The following is a 16,399-nucleotide window of genomic DNA, read 5'->3' as shown; positions in this document are numbered from 1 at the left end:
CAACAATCTGGACTACATGTATGTCTGCAACTCCTGTAATAAAATTATACTGTAAAGCATACATGTACTCACAAAATCTAATAGATAGTTCACATCAGATTTAAGATATCACGATATTTACATGTTTTGTTCATAAATACCTAGGCCAGTTGTTTCTAAATAATTCTGGTGTAATCATCCAATTGTAAATGCATTTATATAACTGCTGGAGAGGGAGGAGGGATTGCTTCAACTAATGATGTTGGAAATCCTACAAGATCAACACCTGGCTGATATGTAACACCTTCCCTCATTTCCATTACATCTTCTTTCAATTGCTTTGTTCCTTTTCTCTCAGCACGTCTCCTTTTGAATGCACGCGTCACCTTTTCACTTTCTTCCCTTTACCGTATTTTCTCTCCTTTACAACGTTTACAAGATGTAACATGTGGCTTTTTAATTGAGGAACATCCCATAAACATTTCTGCGAAGAACTGCTAGTCAAAAATGCGTCTGCCATGCAGAATATATTCACAAACACGGTCAACTTTTTGGGCGTCTGTTGAAGATTCAGCGCAAGATTTATTTATCAAGCTTGTTCTGATTCATACAATGTCAAACTTGCACTATCTGACATAAAATGAGCTTCATTTTTGTTCATATCAGTCCCCAAATTGTTCTTTTTCATTGTTTTGAACCTGCCATTCCTGAATCGATTTCGACCTTCCATCACTAACAATGTGTGTTATTTATCTCTAAATAGAAAAGAGTTCCAGAAGACCTACAAAAGTTTCGGTAGGTAAAAACGGAATTCTGAAAAAAACGGAGAAGATGAGAATGTTTATGAACCTTACGAGAATTTAAAGACGGTGCGGTTTATATCCAGATAACTTGTTTAGAATCAAATAGTTTATTAATTGTTTGTTATTTATTGGAGAAAAGGTCTATTGATTTTATAGTCTTGCGTTTTTCTGCTTTGGAGACAAGCAGCCGTGTCATTATGTATGTTAGGATTCCCTCTGATATTCTTGACAACACCACAGAATAATAAACAACGATTTTCTACTAAACATGGCATTATGAGTATCAATAGCTCTGGTGGCATATTTTCCACGATGTGCGCTAGCGCGCATTAAGGAATATGCCAGCGGAGCAATTGCTATTCATAACGCCGTGTTCACTGAAAAATATTGTTTATTTCGTAAATGTTCAGAAACGACTAATTGATATTTTTATTTCACAGTTTAGAAATTTAACTGTTTGCACTGACAATATGCAATTTGAAACGTCTGAATACTGTAATATTCAAAGAGATAATTTAAAATATTTGACATCAACAAAATAAAAAACGGGTATATGCAGGTACTGAGACAGTTGTTAAAACAAATGTAATTTTGACAGTATCTAGTAGAATTTACTACATTGGACAATCTAATAAGTATGCATTTTAAGTTAAATGGTTTCAAAATAGACCATTATTAGTAAATAATGTATAAGACAATATTCATATACCAACATTTTCATAGGCTGAACTTATTACGAAAAGACGAAGGGATAAACAGAGAGTGATTTGAATGACTCAAATGAATCCCACCATATGGCATCCCTTCCAAAAGAGTGGTGAACTTTCAAGCATCTGCAGTGAGTAGTTGCTGAGAATAATTCGTCGGAAACTTGTTCTTATGAAAGAAGATGGCACACACGTAGACGCCAAGCTAGGATGTGAAGGAAAATCATGTATAAACAGGAGAGCTTCGTAAGTATTAAAATTTAAGGGGGCCCGCTCCGAATAAAAGAAATGAAGAAAACAAAGAAAAAACAAAAGTTTTTTCTGCGAATAAAAGGAAAAGAACTAATGTACAATCTTTGAAAGATAAATTTAAAGCTTGCAAATTTGCGATTATTAAGAATAATATACATGTACTTTAAGGAAATTTTGTAGAGCTGTTTATGGACAATTCGGGGGAAAATAGTTTCTGAGAGACGTAGAAAATACTAGAAATTAAGGGTCCTTTATTACTAGTTATTTCGCGACATTGGACTTGGACGACAACAGAAACAAACATGATCAGATAAACCCTGTAAAAGGTTAAGGATGTCTAAAAATAGTCAATAAAACAAGTCAATAATTGTTTTGGCGTGCTTGTCATGGCCATTTAATGAAATATTAGATATAATACAATGTATGCGCCGATGATGATTATATGGCAGCATAGGTAAATGAATATGGATAATCATAAGCAAGAGAAATACCATCTTGATCCAAGGAGCCTGGAAAAAACAGTACCCCCCGGAGACAGCATTCTTTGCAAAATTATGCTTAACAAAGTTAAAAACACCACACACAACTGGAACTTTGAAAGGTCTGCCAAGCACATCAATAAGGTGGATCCTATTCAGCATTTGATCCATGCCATGACGCTGAAACGAGAAATTAAACGAAAACGAGAAAAACACCAAAAGAAAATTTACATTGCAATAAAACATGACATATATGCTTAAGGGGAATATAAAATCGACTCAGGGGGAGGGAGGGTGGGTTTAAAAATTTTGTGCGTCTGCTTCTCTCAAATTACGGAATAGAAAGGAATATTCTAGAAGACATGCGCATTCAACAAATATTTTTGAGCACCGAACCCGATGAATTATGAACGTAATGATTAGGAGTTATCGATCTTAGCATATGTAAAAAACTAAGCTGCGCGAAATAACCAGGTTTATCCATATTTGATAAACTCCATTATTTCGCGACATTGGACTTGGACGACAACAGAAACAAACATGATCAGATAAACCCTGTAAAAGGTTAAGGATGTCTAAAAATAGTCAATAAAACAAGTCAATAATTGTTTTGGCGTGCTTGTCATGGCCATTTAATAAAATATTAGATATAATACAATGTATGCGCCGATGATGATTATATGGCAGCATAGGTAAATGAATATGGATAATCATAAGCATGAGAAATACCATCTTGATCCAAGGAGCCTGGAAAAAACAGTACCCCCCGGAGTTTGCAAAATTATGCCAAATGGGTCAAGGGACCAAGTCACATGACCCATCCGCCACAAACTAACATTGGGGCGGCAATTTTGCAGCCCAAAGTAACAATAAAAGCACAAATTGTGCACACAAAATTTGGTACTAATTGCACCGAAATTATGCCAAATCGGCTAAGTCACATAAGGCACAAATTGTGCACAAAAAATAAGGTACAAATTGCACCAAAATTATGCCAAATCGGCTCAAGTCATTTAAAGCACAAATTGTGCACACAAAATAAGGTACAAATTGCACCAAAATACAATTGGCTCATGACAAGCATCAAGGAAATGTTGACGAAACAAAATTACAACCATGAAATGATCCAAAGCATTCCTCAAAGTATTGATAAAAATACTGTTTCCCAAATCTGACAAATGAACTCCATCTTTTCTAAATAATTCCTTGCATTGAGCTCTAATATCTGGATAACTGACTGATGCACCCCGACCCTGAAACTTATTTAGCACAAATGTAGCACAGGCACTATTAATTCTACGTCTACAGTTTTGTCCTTCTGTATTTGCAAGACAATTAATCCAATTATTTCGAGGCAAAATATGTGACCAAATTTTAAAAGTTTGTGGAGGTAAATTAGCAATATTTGCCAAAGTTGACTTGTAATATTTTTGAAGACCCCTTAATGTATTGTGAGCCTGACCAATATTATTGCCCCCACAATGTATAATAATAATCTTTGGCTTCTTGTCACGAGCTAACAAAAATTCAATTGTGGGATATAATTGCTCCCAGACCATACCCCGAATTCCATGCCACAAGATGTTGGAAGACTCCTGCCCAAGATTCTCTTGATTTGAATTCTTCGCATATATGTGAGCCCAATGAATAATTGACGAGCCTATGATCCAAATCGAATCTAAATATAAAATTTAAAATTGATGAGCAAATTAAACACTTATTATTATTATTTTTTTTTTTGAATTGTAACTTTGTGTCATATGACAATACATATACAGTGTAACTCAATGTAAATTTACAACGAACATGGTCTTATGTACGATTTGTAAGCTGCTGACTGCCACCTTCCCATCTGCTTAATATGATCCTCTGAAAACCCTTTTGTATACAAGTGAGTTGCACCCCCAATGCGAAATGAGTGCGTCTTAAATTGAGTTGACTGTATATTCAGAAACTGCAAAGCTTTGTTTAACATGGACGAAAACTGGTATTCGGTTAAGGGTTTGGAATTTAAATGAGAGAAGTAGGACACCCTTTTTACATTGGTACTTAATGCAGCAAACGTCTGCAAAGATTGAAACAATAAATTTGTATCATTTGATTTTTTCACATGCACAAATGCCCCCGCACCAATTTGATCAGTCTTAGATGTTTTGATAAAGATTTCAATGGTATCACTAGATACAGTTATATGCTGGACACCCAAAGCCACCACTTCACTCACCCTTAGTAATGCAAAGAAAGCCAATGCAAAAGCAGACTGAAATAAAGCTGCTTCAAAATCAGAAAAACACAAATGTGGCAAAACACTGACAATGCTATTCAACAAAGGTAATGTAATTGGTTTTCTTATATCCTGAGACGGATTACATCTCTTGTAACCAGCTAACAACTTCTTAATAATAAATGAATCCACTGGATTCTGCCAACCATGCAAGTTAATGACGAAACTGATTCCTGATAAATAGCATTTGACAGTAGAAAAAGCCATATTACTCTCTGACAGATATGCTATAAAATTAATCATGTGATCAACGGGTGGGGGCCATATCTGCTGAGATGACAACTGTTGTCTAAAATTGAAAAAAACTTTGCAATCCCTGACGGTATACATTCGCTGTATTTTGAGATACACTGGCCTGCAGAAGACTGGCTACAGTTCCTGAATAGCTCTCCAAAACTGAATAGGTACCATGGAGGGAAAGGGGTCTGCCCAAGGAGCCAATTGACGAAACCTGGTCCACTGAAACCGAGAAATAGCATCTGCAATTTCATTTTTAACACCTGGTATATGTTGAGCTTTTATTTGTACATTAAACTTGAGGGTCTGCAGAACTAACATCCGGACTAATATCATAATTCTTTTGTTTTTTGATGATTTGTTATTAATGATGTACACCAAAGATAAATTGTCAATATGAAGTAGGAGTTTTTTGTTCCTTAAGCTTTCAGCCCAAATCATAACCCCTAATACAATTGTTTATTTCGTAAATGTTCAGAAACGACTAATTGATATTTTTATTTCACAGTTTAGAAATTTAACTGTTTGCACTGACAATATGCAATTTGGAACGTCTGAATACTGTAATATTCAAAGAGATAATTTAAAATATTTGACATCAACAAAATAAAAAACGGGTATATGCAGGTACTGAGACAGTTGTTAAAAAAATTGTAATTTTGACAGTATCTAGTAGAATTTACTACATTGGACCATCTAATAAGTATGCATTTTAAGTTAAATGGTTTCAAAATAGACCATCATTAGTAAATAATGTATAAGACAATCATCATATACCAACATTTTCATAGGCTGAACTTATTACGAAAAGACGCAGGGATAAACAGAGAGTGATTTGAATGACTCAAATGAATCCCACCATATGGCATCCCTTCCAAAAGAGTGGTGAACTTTCAAGCATCTGCAGTGAGTAGTTGCTGAGAATAATTCGTCGGAAACTTGTTCTTATGAAAGAAGATGGCACACACGTAGACGCCAAGGTAGGATGTGAAGGAAAATCATGTATAAACAGGAGAGCTTCGTAAGTATTAAAATTTAAGGGGGCCCGCTCCGAATAAAAGAAATGAAGAAAACAAAGAAAAAACAAAAGTTTTTTCTGCGAATAAAAGGAAAAGAACTAATGTACAATCTTTGAAAGATAAATTTAAAGCTTGCTAATTTGCGATTATTAAGAATAATATACATGTACTTTACGGAAATTTTGTAGAGCTGTTTATGGACAATTCGGGGGAAAATAGTTTCTGAGAGACGTAAAAAATACTAGAAATTAAGGGTCCTTTATTACTAGATATTCAAATTAAAGCCATGGTGGAGTCGTGAATCATAAGAAGTCAGAGGGGCATCGATATGCAGAAGAGACAAAGAAAAATCGGGAATCCTGTCCTTGTGAAAACACCAAAAACATTACAGACTCTAAATAAAACTGTATATTCTTGTTTGAAGAATCGTTTTTGGAATGCTTTTGCCATGATAGCAAAATGCGGCAGACAACTCTAATTTTGCATGGATGGCCTTACTCGACCAAAAAAAAAAAGATTTCAATTTTGGTAATACGTAAAAAAACGAAAACAAAGTAGCAAGGAGTTCATCAAAGCTATTTCTGCTGTAGAGAGATGGAAAATTGAATTAAATCTTTAAAAAGGCGAAGTTATGTACCTTCATTTCAGAAGGTAGCACTGATGTCTTGAAGGTAGAAAACGAAATTGTACAATTTAATCATATCTCGCATGTACCTGTACTGGCGCACTGCAACATTACATGAATACAAAGCATATTTTTTCATTCTCAAATAATTTAAAATAATTATAAATTCATTTTTTTAATTTTTTCCCTTCTTAAATGTGTCCTTGTAACAAGACCGTGTCATCGTAACAAGACATGCTATTATAATATGATTTTTGCGCCTTAAAGTGCACCCCGTTTTCTTGCCAGGGGCATCACATTTGCCAATTTCAAAACGAATTCGAACCACATAACAAAGTCCTTTAAAAATGTAGCAGATGATGCGTCCAAATTCAAGCATCTTAATCCAGTTTGGCCATTCTATCTTTTAAAATGCATACCTTAATAATCAAATTAAACATCGTTCGATAGCAGGCGCATTTGGTTATTTAAAATGTGCCTGCAATTATTACTAATTAAATTTATTTAAGTGGTTCAAATTTTCTTATATCAATATATTTTCATTACAACATACTTTTTTCAACAAATACAAGACATATATGACATAATAATTGCTGAAAAAGTACTTTTGTTCTACAAGTTCATTAATTAACTGACATTACTATCATCACTCTATTTCTTTAAAAAGACGTTCATAAAACATAGAAAAAGATTTCTGTCACCGTTTCCTATTATATCTACTCATTACTAGGGTTAGTGTAACGTGTATTCCTATCTGTAATGATAATCGAGTTGTCACTCTCCGTTTGCTGATTCCACCCGCCAGGAAATGTAATCCCTAGGCTTTCTTTTAAAGACCATTACCGCAATTTGACACGGACATAAGTCGTTAAAATGGCGTCGTGATCCATGTAATTTTAGTATGATATGCGTCGAACAACGAAAATAATTTTTTCATTACTCTTGGTGTTAATTTTACAAAACATCAGGTGCCCCATAATATAAAAAGGTTGGGCACCTTAGCGTCTGATAAAAAGTCGTTAGCATTTTACCAATGCTCTACACAGCTCTGTTAAAGGACAAAATATCAATTTCCTACCATGACTGGTCATTTGAAATAAGCTTGGTTTGAAGAGTGATTCATTTGAAGAATGCAGACCAAAAATTTTAACACCTTCGTTAGTTTCCTCATATTTATTGCCTGCATTGCAGGTAAGTTGAAACAATATATTTTTTCTGAGCATTTTTTCCTCACTTTTCTAAATAAAAAGACAAAAAAAAAAACAATTAAATTTACATGTATCAAATCATATCGCTAGGGTGTTAGACTTCTACACGCTCTTTTCAAAGAATTTTAAATGTATCAACTTAGATAAGACATATTAATTCTCTGCTTTATAGATGAGTGAAAAAATGATACATGTTTTTCATTTTCAATTTTTATTGTAAAAGCCCTATATATTTTGAGTCGGCTCAGTCTAACCTAGTACGTTAAAAGATTATATCAAATAATATTGATCACTTCAATTATTTTTTTTAATTCAGGATTTATGAAAAATGTGCATTGAACTTATAGATGCTGAAAATGTTAAGAATTTGTTACTTCTTATTCAACTTAAACTAACATTTTCAGCTTATAATACGTCAAAAAACTATAATTTATTCCTTAAGATCACCTTCTTCAAGTTTCAGTGAATATTAATTAATCATTTTATATATAACATATAAATTTAATGTTATTAAAAATGATAGTCGATTAGTAAGTTGATTGCATGAATTTAAAGTATTACTCAATGTGCGGTGCAAATAACGAATTTCAATTATTTTGTGGTAGATCTCTTAATTCATCTAGTCCTCCAGCTATGCATTATCCCAACAAACAAAAGAGCCAATTTTGAAATCATTTCTTACATTCAAAAAACTTTCTTTACATTTAAATTTCGAACATTTTTGTTTGCTGCATTTTTTTTCTTCAAAATCTTTCAATTCTATATGTATCCGTCGTCAATCGCGCAATCAGTTTTAAAACATAATGACTGCTGTTATTATGGACTTATTCATATCCACTGAACCTGTCAAAGACGTCTTAAACAATGTGTTATGTCAATACTATAATCCATCCCCTGCTATGAACTATTGTATTTATGGGTAATTATTTAATTTACATGTCATTTGGTATAATTGAATTTTGTGCATTTTGATTTTTGCTTTATTCCACAATCTTAAGAAAAGAAAATGACATGTAAATTAATTCAAAAAGCAAACTTTTATGAATAAACACATTTACCTTTAAATCTAACTTGAAAATCACCAAAACATTTAAGCTTGTTTTGGGCGAGTATTTCTTAAGTTAATAATAAATTATTTAACATTTCATTCTGTTCTTATATTTTCTTTCTTCCCCCTTTCAGTCAGTTTCTATAGTATTTCACAAACAAGATTACGAATCCTATGCATGTACATGTATTTTGAGGGAAAGGGGTTAATTTCAAAACTGATCTCACTTCAACCAAATAAAAATCTCTCTTCTCGTTTTACCCGAGCCATGTCAAAGCCACAGCGCCAATTTGTTAAACAGGAGGTTGTGTTCAATTTAGACAGAAGAATTAATTCACATATATCTATATACCGGGTAGATATCATCGGCTGATACTAGTAGAGTAGGCGATTCTTTTAATTTGAACATTTTAAAATGCTATTTCCAAAATGAAGAAATGAGTTTCTTAATTTTTGGCCTCTTTTTCAGAACATCCAACTTATTTACTAGACCTACCAGAAGAACTGAGAGATAAACAATACCTATTAAAAAGCGATGAACGAAGCGGAAGCATATTCTTTTATTCAAGTCGTATTTTAATTCATCCTGCTATCAATATTGGTAATTCCAATCACGCACAGTGGGACTTCTACCAAGAAAAAACAAATTTTATGGCCTTTAGAAGGTAAAATAAATGTATTTTCTGCATCTGTGTTACTAAACTATTAAAATGTATGAAATTCATATTAACTTGCCCTAATGCTTTGTTATGAAGAATAGGCAAATTAAAAAAAGTTTAAATTTTTTTGTTGAATTTTAAGGGACCAATATACTTAGTACTTGGTTTTAAAGAAAGCATTGAAATAATATCAGATAAAAAAAAAATCTCTTACTTGAATACAGGACTTAGAAACATTAAAAAAAAATGTTACGAAAGGCTAGCAGATAAACATATTAATGCATTGTTCGAAAGCTTACCCATAACATTTACATTTTTAATTATGATCATTTTTCATAATGAACTTTTTAAACATTTTAATTGCAGTACAATTAAAGTTACCATTAACTCAGAAGAAAAGTACGTGTACAAATGTTGGCTGTACAAGAGAGAGAACTCATCGCTTTACTTCTTTTTTCCAATGACAAGTAAGCTTTTTTTTTAAAAGCTTTTTTTGTTGAATTTGTTAAACAGTCTTTATTTATACGAACTTACAAAGGAAGCTCTAAACACTACACGCTCTAGAGTTCTATTTATAGGGTAGTTATGCAGCTGGAGTGCCTGTAGAAGTAAGATTTTAAAAAATGGTTATTCACAGCTAATTACGCATTTTGTAATACATGTAGATTAAATATGAAAATTTTCATAACATTATATTATATGAGGAATAAGTAAATGAATTCATTTTCAATTTCTTTTTGCTCAGAAATAGTCTATTGTGTCTTTAAACATTTTTCCTACATGGAAATAAGGCAGGTACCCTATGTCGAAAATTAACTACTAGTAACTAGTCCCCAAAACGCAAACCTTCATATACATATTTTAATCTAAGTCCATAAAGCACTTTTATTAGTGTTTAGAGCTTCCTTAAGAGACGACCGTTTGATTCTGAGGATTTGGTTGGCAAAATTTTCCGATTTGGATTATTTATTCTAATGCCGATGCAGGACTTCTTTTTTATTTCCAATAAGATCATGGACAGATTATTTATTTTCTTCTTCGCTTTACTGAAAAAAAAGTCTGACAAGCCAAAAAAAGGAAACAACGAACTCGAATTCGTGGGGGATGGGGAGGTAAAAGAGCTGGCCAGAGATAGATTACTAGTATTTTTTTTTCAGTCAATCCAGGATAGATTATTGATTTCCAACTTATTGCAGGATAGATTTTTTTTCATCCCCCTCCCCCCGAATCAAAAAACCATCCACTTAGTCAGACAAATAGAATAGAACATGGCCACTTAATGTCAGTAGTTTATATTCTTTTGTTTAAAATCTTTTAATGCACTATTGACACATGTAATTTAGTACTATATAATTGCAGATCTATATGAAGGACAAAGAGTGTATCTATCGCCCGATGACAACCTCGATATCTGCGACTTCTGTACGCATACTAACACCAAGTTGTACCTACTACACAAAGGTAAAGTAAATTTCATACTCCCTGTCCCAACCGGGGGATCATTCCTGGGTATAAAACCATCAAAGTAAGAGTAATCTGTAAAAAAAAACCTTCTTTACTTCTAGACATACAGCAGTCAAAATGTTGGCGTGATTGTAATAAATTTAAACCCCTACCAAAATTTTGAAATTTAAGCCACCAGGGTAAGAGGTCCTTACGGTCCTAGAGTTAGGATGGGGCTTTAATAATCTTATAGTGAAAATGCACTTACAATAGTGTATTTGTAACTATCTCTCTCTCGTGTGGCACGATAAAGATCCCTCCCTGCTCAAATGCCCTGAGTGCCGAGCATAGGCCTAAATTTGCAGCCCTTCACCGGCAATGTTGAGGTCTCCATATCAGTGAAATATTCTGGAGAGGGACGTTAAACAGTATACAATCAATCAATCTCTCTCTCTCTCTCCCACCTTGTGTATAGAGCAGATAAAACAGAAGTAATGATGATTTATCTATATACATTGTATTTTAACATTTTCAGAGGAAGTGCAATGCGGATGCACTCCCGATTGTTCAGAATTGACCATTGCAAATAGTTGCACAGGGAATAACTTTGATACATCGTCAATCAATTGTTTGAGTGAAACTTCAATGGCAGCTACCTTAACAACAACCATTCAAGGTGCATCAAGTGAAGAATATTCTGAGAATGTATTATTAACAACGTCCCCTACACAAAAAAGTGAAAAAACAACAGCAGCATCTACAATTTTAGATCTAGAGTCGACCACGCTAACAGAAAAAACAACGCAAGCAACAACAATAACAACATCAGAATCAATAATTTTAACAACATCCGTAACAGAAATATCATGGTCAACAACAAATTCGATAGAAGAAAGTACGGAAATTAAAACAACAAAAAACCAAGAGAACACGATAGTTAGCACAATCAGACAAACTAATAACTCAAAAATTGACCCCGACGCACTTGTTGGGATAGTATCTGGTAGTGTGGTATTTCTTTATTTGGCAGCAGCCTTGATTGGTTGTGGATGCTGTTTGTTTATTTTAGGAAGGAGGAGGAAACGCGCGAAAAAAGAGAAAGAATCACAGGAAAATTTGGTGTCCAATGAAATGTTTTCAAGTCAAATCAATCTCAAATCTCCGGTGAATTTCCCGCCAGTGTTCGATCGTATTGACGAATCATACTGAATTGTTATGTTTTATTGCATTATATTAATTTTACTTTTCCTAAAGTTTTATTGTGGCAGTAGACTGCTCATTTGATATTTTTTTGAGATGTGTATTTCCATACATGTATATTTTACATTTGCTGATGTCTTTCCTTGTATAACAATGATAATAAAATTGAAAATCAATTTTCAATGACATGCAGTTGATCACATGATCAGACTTTCTTGCGTATGGAAAGCAAACTGCAAGAGCAATTTAGAAAGTTCCGACTGTGACGTCACATAACGTCGTAGATACGTTACGTTGCATTTCAAAATCAAAATCTAGATAATTCCTATATTTCTTCATAACATGAATAAAAACGTAAAATATAAATATAACAAATAAATTGTCATTTTTTTTTTGTTTTTCACTGGGGTATGACCGACTTCATGTCATACCCAAATGAAACTCTAAAAAGGATATCTCATTTCTTTTAAATGATAAAATATGACTTTTATTCACGGAGTCACAAACGAATATACTATAATTTACACATGTATACTATTGATCTTTTTAAAGTTTAAAATACAATATATTTTACTTCCCTGTCTGTTTATTGAAATGAGAGAAAAGTGCTGAAAACCAAGTGGGCGCACTGACAGACAGACAAACGAGGCGGAGACCTTTAATATCCTCTCCGGTTTCGCCAATAGGGGTCTTATGAATAAGATGTATAATATTGATATTGATGTAACCCTTGGTTGCAAAAACACATGTAGTCTATCATGATCAGTAAGTCATATTTCTTTGTTAACAGACTAGGAATGTACCCTTACCTTATCTATACATGTATAAGGCTAAGGGTGGATATGACTAGTCAGCAGGAGATGCGTACTCCTCTTTGACACCTGATCCCTACTCTGTCTTATCAGGCACGTAGCAATGAATGGGGGGGGTCTCCCCCCTCCCCCACTTTTTTCCAAACAAAACTTTTATTATTGGACATTTTCATGAAAATGCTGGTTGGCCCCCCACTTTTTGCAACAGTAAACTGATATAAGGGTGATGTAGTATTGTATGCAAAAAATGGTACTGAAAGAAGTTGTCAATGAATTTTTTTTTCTTTACATATTTCCTTAAGGACGTTCGATCCTGAAATTTTGAGCGTAATTTGGTCAGGTCCTTTATTTATAAAATTCCGCATCATTTTTAAGTTCTAACATTAAATCTGAATTCTACAGTGCAAATTTAACTATATTTAATGAAAAAACAGCGATTAATTTCCATTCAAATAGAATTAAGATAGGGACTATATTTTGTGGCGGAAGGTTTTTTAAGACGAAAATGATCAGTTTTTCCATTTTGAACTATAACAGTACTGTTAATTTTGGATTCCAATTTTTCCTTACTGGTTGCACAAAAAGCTGTTTTTTTGCAGTTAAATGTGTTATGCTGGTTCTGAAATATCTATTAAATTATTTCTTATGAATTCTATCAACAATGTGTGACAAATATAGTAAATATATTCTGAAAATCGGGGAAAAAAAATTGAGCCAATTTTAAAGTAAACTTGACACTTTTTTAGTAATATCTAAAAATTTACATCATATACCTCCGCTTTTCATGTTCTTTTCTAAATATTTAAGATAAATTTGTCCTATTTGCTTAAAATCAGAAAAAGTTTAAGACTTTAAAATAATTTTCTTGCTTATTAAATTTTCAATGCCAGAAAAATCACTTTTTACTTAGTGCAGAAAGGTCAAATAATTGATTATGCGAAGCAATTTAAAACTTTTTCTTAGACACAATCTTTAAGAGGAGACAGGACACATGTCACATGACTCAAAAGACATATTACGTCATAGTCGATGCTGATATACATGTTAATTTTGGAACAGTTCTTGTGTAATTTTATCCTAAAATTGGTTTTTAAACATTTATTTTCAAAAATAAATATCTGATTTATAAAGATCTTTTTTATTGTGAAATTGCCAAATCCACACATCCGTTTCTCTTTACCTTGCAGTCTGACGTCAGTGACGTCATAGAAATAGTGTTTGAATTCTAGTGCAAATTATTTCATGATCAATTTTATTTCATAATAAACAGGTCACACAATGTGTGACAAATTTCTGATAGAATTTTTAAATTAATATTTTTTCATGTTTAAAAAATTTAGATAATTTTGCGTGCCTATGTTTTCGTAAATTGATTTCTGCACAAACGTTTTTTATCATATATCTAAAAATGTCCTGTGCGATCATATACTTCACCCTTCGCTTTTATGAAGTTAATAATTACGATGAAGGACTGACATTCAATCGTAAATTTATATTTATTGATAAATTTTTTCCAAAATATTTTTGTTGTTGAAGCTGCCTTGAAAAATTAAGACTTTAAATTAAAACAAATGCTTTCAGATAATTTAAATTTTCAGTATATAGTGTTATCAAAATACTTTTTATTTGTGCAAAAATTCGCATTATGTCAAAACATAATACAAACACTATACAGGGCGATATTTGTGAGGCGAAGCAGTTTTAAAACTTTTATTCAATTAATAATATAAAAAATACGAAAAAAATTCATTGACAGGAATTTTTTTAGTTCAAGGTCCTGTTCCTCCTTAAGTGTCTTTTTTTAAACAAACTTAGAGTTCCTTTTGTTTCATGCTTTAATTGTATAAAAATATTGGAGGGAAAACGTCAGAAATATAATTTTTAATTAAGACACAAATTTCAGTGCAAAAAGGTCATATTAAATGTACTGTAGCGCCAAAAGAAGCGTATTGACCCCCATTTTTTGATTTGAATTTTAATTAAGCTATGTATGTAGAAACTAAAAATTTACCTGGCAAAAAAAGTTTAAGATTTTAAATATCAGGATCGAACGTCGTTAAGTAGCCTTTTCTAAAGAAATTAGGAAACCTGCAGTTGATATTTTTTCATGCCGAAGGAAAATATTAAAAACAAAGCAACTAGAAAAAGTTTACCGACCCTAGTAGCTTCGCAAAAATTGACGATGATTGATTGATTGATTATATACTGTTTAACGTCCCTCTCCAGAATATTTCACTGATATGGAGACATCACCATTGCCGGTGAAGGGCTGCAAATTTAGGCCTATGCTCGGCGCTTACGGCCTTTGAGCAGGGGGGGGGGATCTTTATCGTGCCACAGCTGCTGTGACACGGGGCCTCGGTTTATACGGTCTCATCCGAAGGACCGCCCCATTTAGTCGCCTTTTACGACAAGCAAGGGGGTACTGAGGACCTATTCTTACCGGATCCCCACGGGGCAATTGACGATGAAATAGTAGGAAAAAACTTTCTCACGAGTACACTTATTTTATTAGGTTAAAAAAAATCTGTAATTTAGAAGTATCGTATTGGATTTCCTAATAAACTTGTACATGAAAATATTTCTTCTAATATTTTTGTAGGTATGTCAATTCCAGTTCTCGAGAAGATTAATGTTTTGGCAAAATTTATGTACTGATGTCCTATTCAATGTATAACACGATTCCTGAACATAATACTAAAAATAAAATAACCAGTATCATACAGATACACGTAACGTAAGACCGATCAAATAAAGAATCCCAGTGTACTCTTAGATTCTATATCAACTTGATATTAAAATCTTAAGAATGTTCTTTACTTGTGGGTGTTCACAAAAACCGTTGTTTAGGGTGTCATCCAAAATAATAAGTATTTAGTGATCTTGAAGTATCAAATCAAAACAGGCGATAATATCATGAGTTATCATCTAGGGTGGAGGACAGGTAGTAGTGTCAGGTGGCAGGGAGTCAAAATAATCAATTTCTCGAGAAAATGCAAAATCATTGTAGAAGAAATATCCCAAAATAAGTTTTAAAGCATTTCGAAACGCAATTGCTCTTATTTAATTGACTATGCAGTTATTTTCCTTACAACTACATGTATATTGTATAGATATTTTCCAGAAGAAAGACAGTTGTTCAACAATATGCACTCTTAGAGGATTTTTTTTTTCATTTTAATTTAGTATATATTATAGTACTTCGAAACCAAGTGATGTTACGATCTGTGCTACAGTGTGTATATACTGCTTTAATCTCCCTTTTAATTTCAAAGCAGTCTTTAGTTGGAAGAAAACGAATTCCTTTAACGTAACTTGTATAACGTTTGATTAGATTTTGTTAAAATGCCGGTAAGTACATGTAGTTCCAGAGGGAAAATTCAGAAATGTTCTAGAAAAAGACGTTTAAGTTAATCTAACAACAAAGGTTTATTACTAGAAAAAGATGTTAATGGCAACCCAAACTTTATGACAAAAATTTCTTTACCTACAGTCGCCCGCGTTGCGCAGTGGTTACAGCCGCGAAGTAAGGAATCGATCCTTATGTCGCGGTTTCGCATGGAGACCGGTCCTTCGGGTAAGACCTATAAACCGAGGTCCTGTGTCGCAGTAGGTGGTGGTACGAAAAAAGATAAATAACCCTG

At 33.0% G+C, this 16,399-nt stretch overlaps 1 protein-coding gene across 1 annotated transcript; it reads left to right on the top strand.

The window, feature by feature from the left end:
* The first annotated feature begins 7,151 nt into the window (after nucleotides 1-7,151).
* LOC134238734 (uncharacterized) lies at nucleotides 7,152-12,263 on the top strand. Its single transcript, XM_062720858.1, has 5 exons — nucleotides 7,152-7,576; nucleotides 9,111-9,306; nucleotides 9,667-9,767; nucleotides 10,660-10,761; nucleotides 11,279-12,263. Exons 1-5 carry the CDS (start codon nucleotides 7,516-7,518, stop codon nucleotides 11,950-11,952), a joined length of 1,134 nt encoding a protein of 377 aa, XP_062576842.1. The 5' UTR covers nucleotides 7,152-7,515; the 3' UTR covers nucleotides 11,953-12,263.
* Nucleotides 12,264-16,399: the final 4,136 nt, after the last annotated feature.

The sequence above is a fragment of the Saccostrea cucullata genome, unplaced genomic scaffold (assembly GCF_032062105.1).
Source record: "Saccostrea cucullata isolate Sc308-1 unplaced genomic scaffold, CSIRO_AGI_Scuc_v1 ctg163, whole genome shotgun sequence".
In the NCBI taxonomy this organism is placed as follows: Eukaryota; Metazoa; Mollusca; class Bivalvia; order Ostreida; family Ostreidae; genus Saccostrea; species Saccostrea cuccullata.
The sequence above is the reverse complement of the archived record's forward strand: the minus strand, read 5'-3'. Positions and strand labels throughout refer to the sequence as shown.